The sequence below is a fragment of the Microcaecilia unicolor genome, chromosome 8 (assembly GCF_901765095.1).
Source record: "Microcaecilia unicolor chromosome 8, aMicUni1.1, whole genome shotgun sequence".
NCBI classification, from domain to species: domain Eukaryota; kingdom Metazoa; phylum Chordata; class Amphibia; order Gymnophiona; family Siphonopidae; genus Microcaecilia; species Microcaecilia unicolor.
This window is the reverse complement of record NC_044038.1, coordinates 52,938,269-52,957,927: the sequence shown is the minus strand read 5'-3', so window position 1 is coordinate 52,957,927 and position 19,659 is coordinate 52,938,269. Positions and strand designations below refer to the sequence as shown.

The window sequence follows — 19,659 nt, the reverse complement described above, 5'->3', positions numbered from 1 at the left end:
CAAACACATCTAGACTTCTCTTTTTACAGCAAGTTTTATCTCCCCGGAAAAGGGACGGAAGATGCTGCCAACTCCCACTGGAACTGCAAGTGGTACATCATTACTGGGGCCCAGTCTCCTGGATGGGAATTCACGGGATTCATTTGTCTCACGTTCTTTGGCAGATGTTTCAGAGGTGTGTGACCAGGTTATTTCTTTTTTTAAATGAGGTTAATACCTAAGTCATTATTTTTTTCACCTATATTAATTTGTATTTGGGGCCAACTCCATGACAGTGCTGCACACTTCTATGGAATAGGGCCCAAGTTCAAATCATTATTCAGGTCTTCCACTCCCTGGATTGGCCAGGACTAGAGAGACTTCAGGAACAATATTTATAAGCCCTAGGAAAATGAGTCATGGCCTCTGGCCAAGGACTGTCGTTACAGTGATCACTGAAAAGTAGTATAGCATGAGACAAAAATAGGGTAGATGTAAATGAAGGCTCATGGTGCCAGGCTTCCATGGTTTTGAATGAGTAGGAGGCCCAAAGGAGCAGGTGCAAACTGCTGGGTTAAAAAAAAAAAAAAAGATAAATTTAATGATTAAGCAGATATGAGCTGGAATTCACAAATGAGCTACACACACCTAACACTGAGAAATTATTTTCCAAGGAAAACTTCAAAATAAAATAAAGTTGGAACATTTGTTTTGACCTGGTAGTTTCCTCCTGCTCATCTAGAGCCAGGGTCTGTCTTCATGAGCATTCATTCATATCTACAAGGAGAATTTTCCCATCCAGTGGGTAGCAAAGATTGAATGTGCTCCAAGCAGAAGAATTAAGATGAGCCCCTTTAACACCATTTCTTCCACAATAGTGAAGACCAAGGGTTTGGGGTAGGGGGAGACCCCTTCAGAGCTCCAGACCTATATAGAAAATGTCATAATAAAGAATCACTAATGTCCAGGACTCTAACAACCGTACCTATAAAAGGCAGCACCCTAGTGTAGCAATATACTTCCTGCTGGAAATAACAAAGCAAGACAGACAGCTACAGATCCCTACACAGAAACTAAACACTTATTATAGTTCATTAAACTTGATACCCCTCCTTACCAAACAAGATCCAGGTGACTTACAATAGAAGAATACCTCACATCTGTCACTCCTGCAGAATACAGAGCAAGCTTCAAATACAGAATAAGCAACCACTAACTAAAAGTAAGGAACTCCGAATCTAAATGCAATGCAGCACTAGAGAAATGTATTTTCTTCTGTACTTTGTTAAATATAAAGTTCTCCACGTCACGGAGCTGGATGGCTGCCTGAACTTCTGGCTCCTGCACTGTCTTGCACCATAGTGCTACCATCTGGACCCATCCGCTATAAAAATCGCAAATTGACCTACCGGCAGGTAGTGTAGTTACCGCTGAACAAGATGAGCAAAACACCGGGGTCGCAGCAACGAGAGGGGGAGCGGCATTCCACCCGACAGTTGGCGAGAGGCCTTTCCCGCCGCGAGTCCCCGGAAACGCGGAGATCGTCCGACTCCGATACTGCATCTTCCCATGTTGATCGTCAAGTACAGTTATAAAAAAGAAAAGTCATCCTAAAGACTTAACTAAGTGCCTTGAGGCGATTAGGGAAGAAATTAAGGCCTCGCGTTTGGAGATCTTGGAGCACGTGGACGCCATTAGCCTAGACCTGCGAGAGCTGGGTGGGCGCGTGGAGGTTCTAGAGGAGCGAGTAGAGGAGCAGGCAGAAACGGCAGTGGCGATGGAAGCGCGAATGTCACACTTGGTGGAGCAAGCAGAGGACCTACAGTACAAACTAGACGACCTTGAAAATCGGGGTCGTAGGCACAACCTAGATTCCGTGGAGTGCCGGAGAGTGGAGGCGGAGAAAATGTCCCTACCATTATACATACCCTGTGCGAGAAGATTTTAGGCGAAACTGTTGTCCCTAATGAGCTACAGATCGAGCGAGCGCATCGGTCCTTGGGCAAGGCACCGGGTAACAGACCACGAGATATAGTGGTGCGCTTCGCCTCCTATCCTTTTAAGGAACGAGTCTGGCAGCAGGCCCGAAAAAACAACACTTTGGAGTACAACGAGGCGAGGGTCACTGTTTTTTCAGGACCTATCGAATTATACACTGGCGCAAAGAAGGGCTATGAAGCCGGTCCTGGAAATTTTGCAAAAAGAGAAGATTGCATATCGCTGGAGCTTTCCCTTTGCGGTGTGTTCGAGCTCAGAGGCAAACAGCTCGGTTTCGCCGAGTCCAGGAAGCATGGCAGAGCCTTCATGAAGCTGGGTTAACTGCAGCGGCAACGCCGCCGATGGGATTGGCGCCAGTTACACAAGCAAAGCTCCAGAAGTGGAAGCGAGTGGGGCAGAAGTCATCGAAGCGAGGGACCTGAATTGGTTTGCATGGCACTGGATTTGAGCAATATCTTAACCATGGGACATGTAACACAGGTTGGACTCTGGACAATATACCAGTGGTAAATATTAATACAGTGGTGGATGGGTGTTGGATGAGTGGGTAACATGTGCGATGGATAAAAGAGGATGTGGGTGTAGGATTGATGCGGGGGGGGGGATGGGTGGCTAGATGGGTCAGTGTATTACTTCCCCTATAAATCCCATTCAGTGCCGGCAGGCATTGTCTGGTGGATGGTTGGAAGGGGGGAGAGGGGAGGAGGGGAGGGGACTGGGGCATATCATGGGAGGTTAGATATGGGAAGAGGGTGGAATAGACGGATAGGGAGGGGGGAGGGGGATGAAGTGTTGCTAGGGGGAAAAGGTTAGAGACAATGGGGATATGACCTGGAGGACGGTTATACAAACAGTGATTGAATATACAGTTATTTGGAATGCAAAGTTAAAGATAAAAATGTTGGAAGCATGTTCATTTTGAGTTAACTTATGAATAACGACTTAAAAGTATTGTCTTACAATGTAAAGGGCCTTAATATGCCCCAAAAAGGCAGAAAGTATATAAAGAGCTGCAGCAGCTCAAACCACACGTGGTCCTTTGCAGGAGACACACCTTGAGCGTAGATATGAAAACCTTCTCTCCTGCTCGGGTTACTCTGGGGTCCATTGTGCTTCCACGGAAGCTTCCAAAACTTGTGGTGTGGCAATTATGATTCATTCATCAGTTGGGGCACAGGTATTGGCAGTTAAGAAAGACCCGGGAGGACGCTTTATTTTTATGCATGTTCAAATTAAACAAGTAGACTTAACGATAGCGTCTGTATATGCCCCTAACTCTGGACAGATTGAATTTTTACAAGGTGAGGAACTCCTTGGCGGGGTTTGTAAGGGGTTCGTTAATAATGGGAGGTGATTTCAATGCAGTTATGAACCCTGCTCTGGATCGTTCTGGCTCTCCAAAAATTGACGGAGGGAGGAAAGAGGCGCTAGCCCTAGAATCCATGGTGCATTCCCTGGGAACACTAGACTTGTGGAGGTTGACACACAGGGCGGATAAAGATTACACATTCCATTCTAGAGTCCATGATTCATACTCACGCATAGACTATATATTTGTAGATGTGGCACTGGTAGAGAGGGGTCCGACGGCGGGACTGGGCAGTGTAACAATCTCAGACCATGCTCCCATATGGGTTACCATACCAACCATAAGAGCTGAAACTAAAGAGAGGAGATGGACTTTAAATACTAGTCTACTATATGAGCCAGAGGTGGAGGCGGGTTGCCGAGCAATGTTGCAAGAGTACCTAGAGCTCAATCTAGACTCAGGGCCTTCTCTTGCTACTATTTGGGACGCTCTGAAAGCTGTTTCCAGGGGTTACTATCTGCAAATTGCTAGTAAGCGTGCAAAGATACGTAGGCAACAAATAACAAGCTGCCTAGAGCGCATACGTCAACTTGAAGGTCAGCACAAGGTAGACAAGTCACCCCAGATTATGCAACAGTTGAGTGGGGAGCGGATGAAGTTGGATTCTATCTACTCAGAGCAACTTAGTATGTTGCAGGCAAAGTATAAGGTGGGAGCTTACGAATTTTCTAATAAGGCAGGTCGGCTTCTTGCAATAAAATTGCGCAGGCAAAAAGTGGATAGAACGGTGCAGCAAATACGGGACGAGCACAATACGGCGTTATTTACATCTGAGCAGATCCGTAAACGTTTTGCGGAATTTTACACAACATTATATGCCCAAGAGATAAATCCAACTAGGGAAGATATTGAGGAATATTTGGAGAGCTGTCCGCTATCTTCACTGGCAGGTAGTCACAGGGATTTGCTTGAAGAGGCAGTTACGCCACTTGAGGTACAGACGGCCATTAAAAGCCTACCAGCAAATAAATCCCCTGGGTTGGATGGCTTCCCAATGAATTTATAAGAAGTTTGCTCCTGAACTGGCCCCGTTGCTTGCAGACCTCTTTAATCGGTGGGAAGGGGGAGGGGAATTGCCCCTTTCAATGATGGAGGCATGGATCGCGGTGGTGCCCAAGCCGGACAAGGACCCAGTGGAATGTGGATCATATCGGCCAATCTCGGTCCTGAATGCAGATGTCAAAATTTTGGCAAAGGTCCTGGCAAATAGACTTGGACCTATAATGCCGACGCTCATTCACCCAGATCAAGTGGGATTTGTAGCCCATCGTAAGGCCATGGACAATATTAGACGTACTCTAGACCTTATGTTTTTTGCGAAGAGAAATCAAAAGCCGTTATGCTTCTTAGTTTAGATGCTGAGAAGGCTTTTGATAGAGTACACTGGCCTTTATGTATAAGGTACTGGAGGTTTATGGGGTTTGGTGATCAATTTAAGCGGTGGATTGAGGCATTTTATGTAGCTCCTAAGGCGTGTGTCAGAGTGAATGGGAGTAACTCCGCTCTGTTTACCTTGCACAGAGGGACAAGGCAAGGGTGCCCGCTCTCGCCGTTACTGTTTGCCATGGTCATAGAACCATTTGCAGCAAGAGTGCGGGCAGACCCGGGCATCTCGGGGGCCCGAATAGCGGACACCATGCATAAGATGGCCCTTTGGCGGACGATATTTTGCTGTAGGTCACTCGCCCTGAGACTGCTTTTCCTACTCTGATGCACCTTATGAAGGACTACTCAGCTGTGTCGGGGTTTAAGGTCAACATGACCAAATCGAAGCATTGAATGTTACGCTTCCGACAAATGTAGTGGCCTCTCTGAAAACATCGACTCCTTTCAGATGGGCATCTAAGCGTATCAAATACTTGGGGGTTAATATACCATCTGATCTTTCTGAACTATTCGCAGCTAACTACACGGGACTGGTTCGTAAGATAAAGGCAGACCTGGAAAGATGGGGGGATCAGGAATTTTCTTGGTTTGGGCGAATAGCAATAGTCAAGATGAACGTGCTACCGAGATTACTATACTTGTTTCAAGCGCTGCCTGTGATGATGCCCAGACGTTTCCTTGCAGGATTCTATAATGCGTTTCGTCTGGGCAGGCAGGCGTCCGCGGTTAGCACGTAAGCTTCTCTATCAAGACAAGAGAAGAGGGGGGTTAGGTGTCCCAAATCTTACCTGGTACTATAGGGCTGCCCAGGGGAAGGCTGCTATTGAATGGTACCAGGAATATCCTGATAGGCAGTGGGTGTCTATGGAACAACATGCCGTGGGGTCGATGCCACTGGGGGCGCTTATGTGGGTGCCTAAGAAGTTTCGGGAGATAGGGGAGGGGGTGTGTCCGTCCATGTGTGTCACCTTTCACTATTGGGATAGTCTATTTCCTAAGGGGCAATGTGTCCTTACAAGGATGTCACCTATAGCATTCAACCCACTGTTCTTGCCTGGGACTGAAATTGGACCGTTTACACAATGGTACAAAGGGGGCTTGAAGACCTGGGGCCAGCTGATGGAAAATGATTCAATATTGTCATTTACGGCACTGCAGACCCGATACGATGTCGGGGAGGGAGATGAATTTGCGTATCATCAACTTAAACATCTCCTTACAACAAAAGCGATTAGTCAGGTCTTTCAACGGGAAGTGCTAGAAGTGAAGAGATATGTGCTAAGTCTGTTTCTTCCAGGGGATTGATTGGCCGTATATATAAAAGCATTAATGCACAAGGTGCTCGCTACACTCTACATAGGACTAGTTGGGAGCGGGAGTTGGGTGTGGCCCTGGAGGGGACCGAGTGGGAGAGAATAGAAAGAGGGGTGTTGGTGTGTCTGTACATGTGCCCCTTAAGGAGAATGCGGTGAAGGTACTATTTCGGTGGTATCTTACTCCGGACCGTATTCGACGCATTTTCCCTGGTACATCGGGATTGTGCTGGAGAGGATGTGGTCAGCAGGGGACTATGGGTCACGTGGTGGTGAGCTGTATTAAAGTACGAGCTTACTGGAAATCAGTTCAGATCAGGTTGCAGAACTGGGTGGATGTGCAGTTCCATGGTCCCCTGAGTTTTTCTTGTTCACTGCAAGAATGGAGGGCTTAAAACTGCATCAGCGGATCTTGATGCGGCAGGCATTAGGGGCAGCAAAGATAGTTATAGCATCCCATTGGAAACAGACAGGGGTCCCTTCAATCAAAAAATGGCTTCATAAGCTAAATATATTTGTGAGATGGAGCGATTGCTTGCTGAAAGAAACACCAGTTAAATAGATGGCATTCCATTTGGGAACCGTTAACCAAAGATTGAGAACAATGGTCTAACCTGTTAAGTGTATAAAATAAGATATGGTAATGACTGGGAGGGTATGGGTGGCAGGGGAGGGGGGGTAGTTGGGGGGAAGGAGGCTTTATTGATAAGTAAAACTATAGAAAATGTATCTTAAAACATTGAAGTTTATAGAGGTTTAAATATGATGTCTGGATGACGTACTGAAATGAATAAGGAATGTTATATTTGTATGTTTAAAAAAATATTGGTAGTTCACTTTGTTTGAAATGTATGAGGCAATATTGTACCGTTGTCCTGTTCAATAAAGACTTCATGCAAATAAAAAAATAAAAAAAAATATAAAGTTCTCCGAGGACAATCAGGCTGCTTGTTCTCACTGATGGGTGACGTCCGCGGCAGCCCCTCCAATCGGAATCTTCACTAGCAAAAGCCTTTGCTAGCCCTCGCGCGCCGATGCGCGGCCGTCTTCCCGCCCGAAACCGGCTTGAGCCGGCCAGTCTTCTTTTCTCCGCGCTCGGTACGGTTGTGTTTTACCGTTCGTGCCCCGGAAAGTCGACCTCGCGCGTCGTTTTTCGACATTTTTCTGTGAAAATCCAGAAATCTTTTGGATTAGCCACTTTCGGTTTTTCCATTCCTCTACTTCGAGTTTTTTTCGCCCCGTTAAGTTTTCTTTCGTCGTCGGGGTAGGCCTTACTTAGGCCCCGGTCGAAATTTCCCTTTTTTTTTCTGTGCCAAATTTCGCCATTTCGTCTTTCGATTTCGCCGGCGTGATTTTTCCGCCCATGACATCGAAGCCTTCCAGCGGCTTCAAGAAGTGCACCCAGTGCGCCCGGGTAATCTCGCTCACTGACAGGCACGCGTCGTGTCTTCACTGTCTGGGGGCTGGGCACCGCCCTCAGGCCTGTAGTCTGTGTTCCCTTTTGCAAAGGCGGACTCAGGTAGCGAGGTTAGCCCAGTGGAACATTTTCTTCTCGGGCTCTTCGTCGGCATCGGCACCAGGGGTATCGAGTGCATCGACGTCTTCAGCGTCCAGACCTTCGACCTCGGCGGCCAGTGCATCGAGTGCATCGAGGCATCGGCCCTCTGCATCGGCGCCGAGACATCGGATAGCTGCATCGACGTCGGTGGTACCGGGACCTCGTCTGCTGATGTCGTCGGACGGTGGTGCTTCATCTGGAGTGCAGGTGAGGGCTGTCCATTCCCCTGCTGGTGGCGGTGAGCCTTCGGGTGGGTCTCCCCCTACCCTGAGGGCTCCTGCGGTACAGCCCCCCCCCGAGACCGTCCCTCTTCGGTCTCGGCCCCGAGGAAGCGACGGCTGGATTCTACGTCCTCCTCGTCGGTACCGGGAAGCTCCGGTGACATGCTTCGTCCCAAGAAGTCGAAGAAGCATCGTCACCGGTCCCCTTCCCGTGTCGGTACCGAGAGCTCTGGGTCGCCGAAGGAGTCGGCACCCAGCAGGCATCGACGCCGAGAGGACCGCTCACCCTCTGTTCAGGAGGTGTCGATGCGCTCCACTCTGGACAGCCCGGAACAGCCTCCACGCCCGGAACAGGTTCTGACGTCGACGCCTGCATCGACCTCCATGCCTTTCTCTGCAGCCGCTCTGAACGAGAGCCTCCGGGCCGTCCTCCCAGAGATTCTGGGAGAGCTGTTGCGCCCTACCCCTCCGGTACCGGCGGTGCTTGCGCCACCGGTACCGTCGAGCGTGGCGCCGGCTGGCCCATCGCCCGAGGTGAGGTCTCCGGCGTCGGTGCCGCGTGCGGTGCCGGCTGCCGTCGCCTCCCAGGAAGGCTCCCGACTACGTCGGCGGAGGGAGCTTCGCCAATGCGGGCGAGGGAGTCTACCTCTCGACGCCCCCATCGTGGACGTGGCTCCACGGTAGTCGAGTCGGGCACGGTTGCAGACACAGGTCCGTGAACTTGTGTCTGACACCGAGGGGTGAGGCCTCGTGGGAAGAGGAAGAAGACCCCAGATATTTCTCTGACGAGGAGTCTGAGGGTCTTCCTTCCGATCCCACTCCCTCTCCTGAAAGACAGCTTTCTCCTCCTGAGAGTCTGTCTTTCGCTTCCTTTGTCCGGGAGATGTCTATGGCCATCCCCTTCCCGGTGGTTGTGGAGGGACGAGCCCAGGGCTGAAATGTTTGAGCTCCTGGACTATCCTTCTCCACCTAAGGAAGCGTCCACTGTTCCCTTGCACCATGTCCTAAAAAAGACATTGCTTGCGAACTGGACCAAACCTTTAACTAATCCCCACATCCCCAAGAAGATCGAGTCCCAGTACCGATCCATGGGGACCCAGATCTGATGCGCACTCAGTTGCCTCATGATTCTGGAGTTGTGGATCTGGCCCTAAAGAAGGCTAAGAGTTCTAGGGAGCATGCTTCGGCGCCCCCGGGCAAGGACTCTAGAACCTTAGACTCCTTTGGGAGGAAGGCCTACCATTCTTCTATGCTCTTGGCCAAAATTCAGTCTTACCAGCTCTACACGAGCATACACATGCGGAACAATGTGCGGCAGTTGGCGGGCTTGGTTGATGCGCTCCCCCCCTGAGCAAGCCAAGCCGTTTCAGGAGGTGGTCAGGCAGCTGAAGGCGTGCAGAAAATTCCTGGCCAGAGGGTGTATGACACCTTTGATGTTGCGTCCAGGGCCGCTGCTCAAGGTGTGGTGATGCGCAGGCTCTCATGGCTGCGTGCCTCCGACCTGGAGAATAGAATCCAGCAGCGGATTGCGGACTCGCCTTGCCGTGCGGATAACATTTTTGGAGAGAAAGTCGAACAGGTGGTAGAGCAGCTCACCAGCGGGACACCGCATTCGACAAGTTCTCCCGCCGGCAGCCTTCAGCCTCTACCTCTACAGGTAGAAGATTTTTTGGGGAAAGAAGACTGTTCCCTACTCTTCTGGCAAGCGTAGGTACAATCCTCCTTCTCGACAGCCTGCGGCCCAGGCTAAGCCCCAGCGCGCTCGCTCTCGTCAGCAGCGTGCGACTCAGCAAGGCCCCTCGGCTCCCCAGCAAAAGCAAGGGGCGAGCTTTTGACTGGCTCCAGCAGAGCATAGCCGACATCCAAGTGTCAGTGCCGGCGACCTGCCAGTCGGAGGGAGGTTGAAAGCTTTTCACCAAAGGTGGCCTCTCATAACCTCCGATCAGTGGGTTCTCCAAATAGTCCGGCAAGGATACACCCTCAATTTGGCCTCAAACCTCCAAATTGTCCACCGGGAGCTCAGTCTTACAGCTTCAAGCACAAGCAGGTACTTGCAGAGGAACTCTCCGCCCTCTCAGCGCCAATGCGGTCGAGCCCGTGCCATCCGGGCAAGAAGGGCTGGGATTCTATTCCAGGTACTTCCTTGTGGAAAAGAAAACAGGGGGGATGCGTCCCATCCTAGACCTAAGGGCCCTGAACAAATATCTGGTCAAAGAAAAGTTCAGGATGCTTTCCTGGGCACCCTACTTCCCATGATTCAGGAAAACGATTGGCTATGCTCTCTGGACTTGAAGGATGCCTACACACACATCCCGATACTGCCAGCTCACAGACAGTATCTGCGATTTCAGCTGGGCACACGTCACTCCAGTACTGTGTGCTACCCTTTGGGCTCGCCTCTGCGCCCAGGGTGTTCACAAAGTGCTTGGCTGTAGTAGCGGCAGCACTTCGCAGGCTGGGGGTGCACGTGTTCCCATATCTCGACGATTGGCTGGTGAAGAACACGTCCGAGGCAGGAGCCCTGCAGTCCATGCAGATGACTATTCGCCTCCTGGAGCTACTGGGGTTTGTGATAAATTACCCAAAGTCCCATCTTCTCCCGGCGCAGAGACTCGAATTCATAGGAGCTCTGCTGGATTCTCGGACGGCTCGCGCCTATCTCCCAGAGGCGGAGGAGCCAACAACTTGTTGTCCCTCGTCTCGCGGGGTGCGAGCGTCCCAGCAGATCACAGCTCGGCAGATGTTGAGATTGCTGGGCCATATGGCTCCACAGTTCATGTGACTCCATGGCCCGCCTTCACATGAGATCTGCTCATGGACCCTAGCTTCCCAGTGGTTTCAGGCTGCTGGGGATCTAGAGGACGTGATCCACCTGTCCACGAGTTTTCTCGAATCCCTGTATTGGTGGACGATTTGGTCCAATTTGACTCTGGGACGTCCTTTCCAAATTCCTCAGCCACAAAAGTGCTGACACGGATGCGTCTCTCCTAGGATGGGGAGCTCATGTCGATGGGCTTCACACCCAAGGAAGCTGGTCCCTCCAGGAACGCGATCTACAGATCAATCTCTCTGGAGTTACGAGCGATCTGGAACGCTCTGAAGGCTTTCAGAGATCGGCTGTCCCACCAATATCCAAATTCAGACAGACAACCAGGTTGCCATGTACTACGTCACAAGCAGGGGGGCACCGGATCTCGCCCCCTGTGTCAGAAGCCGTCAGCATGTGGCTCTGGGCTCGCCGGCACGGCATGGTGCTCCAAGCCACATATCTGGCAGGCGTAAACAACAGTCTGGCCGACAGGTTGAGCAGGATTATGCAACCTCACGATGTGGTCGCTCAACTCCCGAGTGGTGCGCCAGATCTTCCAAGCATGGGCACCCCCCTTGGTGGATCTTTTCGCATCTCGAGCCAACCACAAAGTCCCTCAGTTCTGTTCCAGGCTTCAGGCCACGGCAGACTGGCATCGGATGCCTTCCTCCTGGATTGGGGGGAGGGTCTGCTGTATGCTTATCCTCCCATTCCTCTGGTGGGGAAGACTTGTTGAAACTCAAGCAAGACCGAGGCACCATGATTCTGATTGCTCCTTTTTGGCCGCTGTCAGATCTGGTTCCCTCTTCTTCTGGAGTTGTCTCCGAAGAACCCTGGAGATTGGAGTGTTTTCCGACCCTCATCACGCAGGACGAAGGGGCGCTTCTGCATCCCAGCCTCCGTCCCTGGCTCTCACGGCCTGGATGTTGAGAGCGTAGACTTTGCCTCTTTGGGTCTGTCAGAGGGTGTCTCCCGTATCTTGCTTGCTTCCAGGAAAGATTCCACTAAGAGGAGTTACTTCTTTCTATGGAGGAGGTTGCCGTCTGGTGTGACAGCAAGGCCCTAGATCCTCGCTCTTGTCCTACACAGACCCTGCTTGAATACCTTCTGCACTTGTCTGAGTCTGGTCTCAAGACCAACTCTGTAAGAGTTCACCTTAGTGCAATCAGTGCATACCATTACCATGTGGAAGGTAAGCCGATCTCGGGACAGCCTTTAGTTGTTCGCTTCATGAGAGGTTTGCTTTTGTCAAAGCCCCCTGTCAAGCCTCCTACAGTGTAATGGGATCTCAATGTCGTTCTCACCCAGCTGATGAAACCTCCTTTTGAGCCACTGAATTCATGCCATCTGAAGTACTTGACCTGGAAGGTCATTTTCTTGGTGGCAGTTACTTCAGCTCGTAGAGTCAGTGAGCTTCAGGCCCTGGTAGCCCAGGCTCCTTACACCAAATTTCATCATAACAGAATAATCCTCCGCACTCACCCTTAGTTCCTGCCAAAGGTTGTGTCAGAGTTCCATCTGAACCAGTCAATTGTCTTGCCAACATTTTTTCCCCGTCCTCATTCCTGCCCTGCTGAACGTCAGCTGCACACATTGGACTGCAAGAGAGCATTGGCCTTCTATCTGGAGCGGACACAGCCCAACAGACAGTCCGCCCAATTGTTTGTTTCTTTTGATCCCAACAGGAGGGGAGTGGCTGTGGGGAAACGCACCATATCCAATTGGCTAGCAGATTGCATTTCCTTCACTTACGCCCAGGCGGGGCTGGGCTCTTGAGGGTCATGTCACGGCTCATAATGTTAGAGCCATGGCTGCGTCGTAGCCCACTTGAAGTCAGCCTCTATTGAAGAAATTTGCAAAGCTGCGACGTGGTCATCTGTCCACACATTCACATCTCATTACTGCCTGCAGCAGGATACCCGACGCGACAGTCGGTTCGGGCAGTCAGTTCTTCAGAACCTGTTTGGGCTTTAGGATCCAACTCCACCCCACCGAGGGCCCTGTTTGTTCTGTTCCAGGCTCTACTCTCAGTTTAGTTGGTAAATTTTTTAGGTCAATCTCAGTTATGTCCTCGTCGTTGCGAGGCCCAATTGACCATGTTTGTTGTTTTGAGTGAGCCTGGGGGCTAGGGATACCCCATCAGTGAGAACAAGCAGCCTGCTTGTCCTCGGAGAAAGCGAATGCTACATACCGGTAGAAGGTATTCTCCGAGGACAGCAGGCTGATTGTTCTCACAACCCGCCCGCCTCCCCTTTGGAGTTGTGTCTTCCCTTGTCTTTGTCTTGCTACACATGAGAACTGGCCGGCTCAAGCCGGTTTCGGGCGAGAAGACGGGGCCGCGCATGCGCGGTGCGCATCGGCGCGCGAGGGCTAGCAAAGGCTTTTGCTAGTGAAGATTCCGATTGGAGGGGCTGCCGCGGACGTCACCCATCAGTGAGAACAATCAGCCTGCTGTCCTCGGAGAATACCTTCTACAGGTATGTAGCATTCGCTTTATCAAGGTAGCACATTTCAAAAGCTGACATATTCCAGTCCCTGAACAGAAAATAAAATGTGTTCTCATTTTGTGTCTGAGCATTTTATTTTACTAATCCACTTAGTCCCAATCTGTCCTATTGACTGTTCTTGTCATCTTCATCTAAATTCTTTTCCAGGGTCTTGTATTCATTCTCCTCCTGTCTTCCTTTTCTCTCTACATCTGTATCTGACATTGGTCACTCCCCCTCATTGTTTTTTCGCTATTTTTCTCATCTGTGCTTATCCACTCGGCAGCTAGATTTTACCCCTCATTCTCCCCTTCTCTCACCCACTAGTCTTCGGGTTCCCTTTTTCACATCTCACATACTTGTGAGCTTTCCCATCTTCCAACTCTCCGCCCCCTCCCCCAGCCCTCATTTGTCTTCCTCCAAGTCTCAATCCCTCACCAACCCCAGCTCGTACCCTGTCATTCAAACTTCTGGTATCCAGCCTCTTTCTCCTACCCTGCACCCAGTGTCCTCATTCCCTTATATCTCTCCCTTACATCTGTTCATTCCAGTGTCTCTGTACACTTGTCCCATCCCTCCAGATCCTTCACACCCCTTCCATTTTCTCACCCTCTCCCTCCCTCCAGTCTTCCCCTTTTCATCCCTGCCTCCTTCCATACTTTTCCCTTTTTATCTCCCATCCTTCATTCTGATCCCTTCTCACCACCTCCCTAACTGTTTCCTTCCATTCCGGTCCATCCATTCTCTCTTTTCCTCCCTCCTTGCTTCACTCTGACCCCCTTCTCACCCTCTGCCATTGCCCATCCCCAGTTCCCGCATCACCCTCTAGCCCCATCCTCCCAGCATCAGATCCATTTTCATTTATTATTTATATATCATATTTATATCCTGCCTTATCCCAAGATAGGTTACAGTAAAACATACATACATTTTACAAACATGTCTATGGTCTGTGCCCTGAGAAACACAGGGTAAAATCAAACTCAGATATACATATAAAGTATTACATACCATATAAAATGAGTTTATCTTGTTGGGCAGACTGGATGGACCATTCAGCTCTTTATCTGCCGTCATTTACTATGTTACTATGTTATGACAAACCATACAAATTATAAATTGTAGACACATCTAACATTAAACTGCTGACTCGAAGGAAAAGTCCATAACCAGATTAAGTCACTCATCACCAAAATATTTCACAAAGAAATAAGTCTTTAAAATTTTCTTAAATCTCAGATGATCATAACATAGTCTTAAATATCCTGGTGATTGGTTCCAAAGAACCACCCCTGCAACAGACATTGTCTTATTGCGAGTATCAGCCAACCTACAACTGGAAACACAGCAGCTTAGTGGCCTCAGATCGTAAAGATCACCGTGGCTGATACATTATCAAAGCATCCAAGAAATATTGCAGAATAATAGAATACATTCTTTGATGAATCTGAATCAGTATTAACACTTTGAATAAAATACAGTATTTAACAAGCAACCAATGTAGTCTTTTTAAAATTGGTGTTATATGTTCTGATTCCTGCACTCCAGTAGGTAACCTAGCCGCAACATTTTGGATTACTTGTAGCACTTGAAATCTGGCAGCAGATATATCTAAATACAATGAATAGCAATAATCTAATCTTGTTAAGATTAAACTCTGTACAGTCTTACAGAAATCATGATTAGATATCACTTCCTTCAATTTACTAATAGCACGTAGTTGAAAAAAGGAAATCAAATCAAATGATCAGCTTGATCTTGCATTGTCAAATTAGAATCCAATATGATTCTCACGTTACAAAGACAGGGCTTAACCTTTAAATCCACTATGTCAGTCCCAGACTCTTTGCCAGTCTCCTACCCTCATCCCCCTTCTTCCAGACCCATCATTAGAACCTTCCTCCACTATACTAGTCCCTTAGCATTTGCCCTTTCTCTCATCCCCAGCCCTGGGATAGCTTCAAACCCCCTTATCCCAGCCCCAGCATCAAATCTTTCTCCAGCCTAGTAGTATAAGCCCCTTCTGCTACCCCAATATCTGCCATCATCAGCCCTTGTCCCCACCTCTGCAGCCCTTTTAAATCAATTGTAGAGCAGCAGGGAGTTTGCTTCATTCCCTTCTCTTTGCCTGTCCTGTGTTGGTTGTGGCCACCTACACTGCACAGGGGTTTAAATAGAAGAGTAATTTCTTCCTGTATGGTACAGGAGATACTTGTTCTCTGATTTCAACAACCTTGTGATGCCAGCAGCCACAGCCAACAGAAGACAGGTAGAGCAACTGAAACAAAGAAACAAATGCCTGCCATTCTGCATGTGGGTAAGAGGAACCCGAATTATAGCTACGTCTTGCAAGGTTCCGCGTTAGGAGTTACGGATCAAGAAAGGGATCTGGGTGTCGTCGTCGATGATACGCTGAAACCTTCTGCTCAGTGTGCTGCTGCAGCTAGGAAAGCGAATAGAATGTTGGGTGTTATTAGGAAGGGTATGGAGTCCAGGTGTGCGGATGTTATAATGCCTTGTATCGCCTCCATGGTGCGACCGCACCTGGAGTATTGTGTTCAGTACTGGTCTCCGTATCTCAAAAAAGATATAGTAGAATTGGAAAAGGTACAGCGAAGGGCGACGAAATGATAGTGGGGGATGGGACGACTTTCCTATGAAGAGAGGCTGAGAAGGCTAGGGCTTTTCAGCTTGGAGAAGAGACTGCTGAGGGGAGATATGATAGAAGTGTATAAAATAATGAGTGGAATGGATCGGGTGGATGTGAAGCGACTGTTCACGCTATCCAAAAATACTAGGACTAGAGGGCATGAGTTGAAGCTACAGTGTGGTAAATTTAAAACGAATCGGAGAAAATGTTTCTTCACCCAACGTGTAATTAGACTCTGGAATTCGTTGCCGGAGAACGTGGTACGAGCGGTTAGCTTGACGGAGTTTAAAAAGGGGTTAGATAGATTCCTAAAGGACAAGTCCATAGACCGCTATTAAATGGACTTGGAAAAATTCCGCATTTTTAGGTATAACTTGTCTGGAATGTTTTTACGTTTGGGGAGCGTGCCAGGTGCCCTTGACCTGGATTGGCCACTGTCGGTGACAGGATGCTGGGCTAGATGGACCTTTGGTCTTTCCCAGTATGGCACTACTTATGTACTTATGTACTTATGTACTGATTTAGAGAATTGGAAGGTTTCAGAGATGCCAAGTATGGCCCATCTCAAAAAGTGAGGTTTTTCTCCCAGTGCATTCAGGATATAAATTTTTCAGGGTGGTGGAGGACTGAGGCCTGAAGAAAAGCTGCTGGCTACTCTTATTGACAAGAAATGCCTTCATGTATGCTTATAAATGGATTTCAGTGTCATAGGTGACCCATTTATATATTTTAAACTCAATTATTTCAAACACTTACCAATACTAAGCCACAAATATTCTAGGAAATAATTCAGACTGTATTTAAAAATCCTCAAGAGACAGTGTCTCATAATTAAAACCGAATCAGACACAAATCTCTGTAAGACAATCATCCAGGAGATCCTGAAAAATGTTCTCAAAACCCTGTCCTGATGTTGTATGACAAATTTATCTCAGTAAGACCAACACACAGTCCCTGTACTGCAAACCCTATGCTCAAACTTGTGCAAAAACACACTTCCTCCGCGACCCTCCAGACCGGTCAAGACGCTTGGGTTATGCACTCCTACCAGAAGAGGAGAATGAGAAACACTGAGCTTTGGACACTGTATATATAAACCTGTGCAGAACCCCAACTAGCCAGTATTTTCTCAGTCTCCAGCAGAGGTAGAAGGACAGCCTGTGCAGTCTTACTAGTCTGGTGAGGTCTTGAGAATAAAAAAAATTAAAAAAAAAGAATTATAATTGGGAATATTCCTGGTAGTTTCAGAAGCCTGTGCGTGGGTTAAAAAACAAAAAAACATTAAGTGCTTCGGGGTGTGGGGCCGGTGGGGCCCGTCTTTCCCCTTGGGGGTGTCAAACCTGCTTATCCGGGTCCCTCCCCCTGTGCTGCGTCTTCGGTTTTGGCAGCTTTGTGCCTCGGCTCCCGTGTCAGGGCGGGAGCCTTGAGTGCCTTTACAATCAGCTGTCAGGCTCCGTTTAGTTGTTTGAAAAAAATAATAATAATTAATAATTAAATAAATCTCGGGAACGAAAGAGCTGTTCTGTTTTCAGCTTGTGCTGGCCGGAGGAGCAGTGCTGTTATTTTTACAACATTAGCAAAATTCGCCCCATTCCTCTCTGATAGGCTACCAGAACCCTTATCCAAACCTTGTCACCTCTCGCTGGATTATTGCAATTTGCTTCTCACCTTATGCCTGGAATGGACTTCCTGAGCCTGTACGCCTAGCTCCATCTCTACCTGTTTTCAAATCTATGCTGAAAACCACCTTTTCACCACTGCTTTTGGCTCCTAACCACTACTCAATCCCCTATCCTTGTTCCTTCTCACCCAGTACTTTACTCGCCCTTAATTGTCTTGTCTGTCTGTATTTTTAGATTGTAAACTCTATTGAGCAGGGACTGTCTCTCCGTGTCAGGTGTTCAGCGCTGTGTGCGTCTGGTAGCGCTATACAAATGTTAATAATATAATTTTTGGTGGGAGGAGGAGTTTTGCAATTTAGTGCAGGTGTCTCTCCCTTCTGTTCAGCAGATGTCTACTGCCAAGCTGCTGCAATTGCTGCGCTTGCTCACGCCAAGGAATAGAAGCACGGGGAGGTCAGTGTCGGCTCTGCGGGGAGCCGAAGCAGGTGTCCACGGCTCCCCCGGAGTTGACAGCAGAGGTCCCGGTGGCATCTGTGGCTCCTGTGGCATCGGGCTCGCAGGTGGTAGCGTCGGGGGCGGGTTCCTCTTCGGCGGGAATGGCCGCCATCTTGATATCTTTCCCGCCCTGCGGAGCATGCTATATTTGGTTCCAGTGTCTCCCTTCTTTAGTCAGCCTCTGGGAAATGAAGGAGGGGTTGGTTTTTCCCCCGGATTTTGTTTTGGACGTTCTATCAGGCTTGGAAATCGGGACCCCCCCCCCCCCCCCCAGTTGGATTGTACAGAGGGAGGGGGCAATCCCCTTCTACCTAAAAGATCCCGGCTAGACTGGGCAGGGTGAGGTGGAGTGTTTTTCCCCTACCGGCTCTGTGGGAGCTTTCAGTGGATTGGGGAGGCCGATATTTTTGAGGGCTCTCAGGAGCATATTGCGTGATCCCTGGAGAGGATCCCTCAGTGGTCCGAATATTTCAGAGAGATGGGCTTGCGGAGCTTATAGATCAGGTGACTGCTATGCTTACAGTTTGAGCAGGCAGAGATTCCGTGGGAGAGGGTGAAGCAGGTGGACCCTGTGGTCAAGGGTATTCAGCATAAGGCGCGGGTCCTTTCGCTGAATAAGATCTCCGGGAGGATGATTTTATCAGGAGTGGGTGTCTCCTGATTCTCTGTGTAAGCTGACTCGGGCAATGGTGAGGCTTTATCCTCTTCCTAGGAGGATAGGGACTCTCTTAAGGCTCCCCACAGTGGATGCGGTGGTTACGGAGGCACTCAGGCTACGGCAATTCCTGTAGATGGCGGTGCCGCTCTCCATGATCCCCAGGATAGGAAGTTGAAATCTTTTCTCAAGCGTAGTTCTTGATTTGTCGGCTTGCCCTGCAGGCTTCTATGTGTGGGGGGTTGGTAGATCGAGCTTGTTTTCGCTGGTCCGAGAAGATTCTTGATGATCGGTGGATGTCGGGGCTCTTGTGTACAGGAATTAGCCAAGTTAGAGATGGGGCATCCTTTTCCGATGCGCTTTATGATTTGTTGCGGGCGTCAGCCAAGAATATGGCCCTGGTAGTTGGAGCATGTAGAGCTCTATGGTTGCAAGGTTGGGTCGCAGATGCGGCCTCCAAGTCTAAATTATGTACTCTTCCCTTTAAAGGCTCCATGCTCTTGGCGAGGATTTAGATAAACTGGTACGTAGTCTTAATGATGCTAAAGTTCCTCGTCTTCTGGAAATTTGTCCCAAAACGGGTACCAGAGGGGCGTCGATGCACGGACGTTTTTGAGAAGCCCGACGGTATAGACCGGGTAGATCTAGTGGGGCTTCTAGAGGTCGTTTTTTTCAGCGCACCCAGTCCTTTCGAGGGGGCCGTCGTGGAAGGTGTGATTTCTCCTCAGGGGGTTCTAGTTCAGGGCGCAATCCCCAATGAAGGTGTGGGGGCCCAGCCTCTGGTGCGAGTAGGGGCTCGGCTGAGACAATTTTACCACAGATGGGCCCAGATCACATCAGACCAGTGGGCTCTCGAGGTTGTTCGACACGGGTATGCGCTGGAGTTCGAATGTTTGCTCCCCGAGTTCTTTCTGGAGTTCCCCGTCTTCTTCTCGTATCAAGGTGGCGGCAGTACAGGACACGTTGCTTCGTTTGGTCAATCTGGGAGCCGTGATTTCCCGTTTCCCCTGGGCAAGACAAGGAACAGGTTTTGCTATTCGATTTATTTTGTGGTGCCAAAAAGGAGGGATCCTTTCGGCCTATTTTAGATCTCAAAAGTGGTCAGTTCGGCTCTAAAG

General features: G+C 49.2%; 1 protein-coding gene across 1 annotated transcript in view; it reads left to right on the top strand.

Moving 5' to 3' along the window:
• CRAMP1 (cramped chromatin regulator homolog 1) overlaps positions 1 to 19,659 on the top strand; it is a 615,140-nt gene that overhangs the window by 559,680 nt on the left and 35,801 nt on the right. Inside the window, 1 exon segment of the mRNA XM_030211519.1 lies at positions 30 to 175. Coding sequence (XP_030067379.1) covers positions 30 to 175 — 146 coding nt within the window.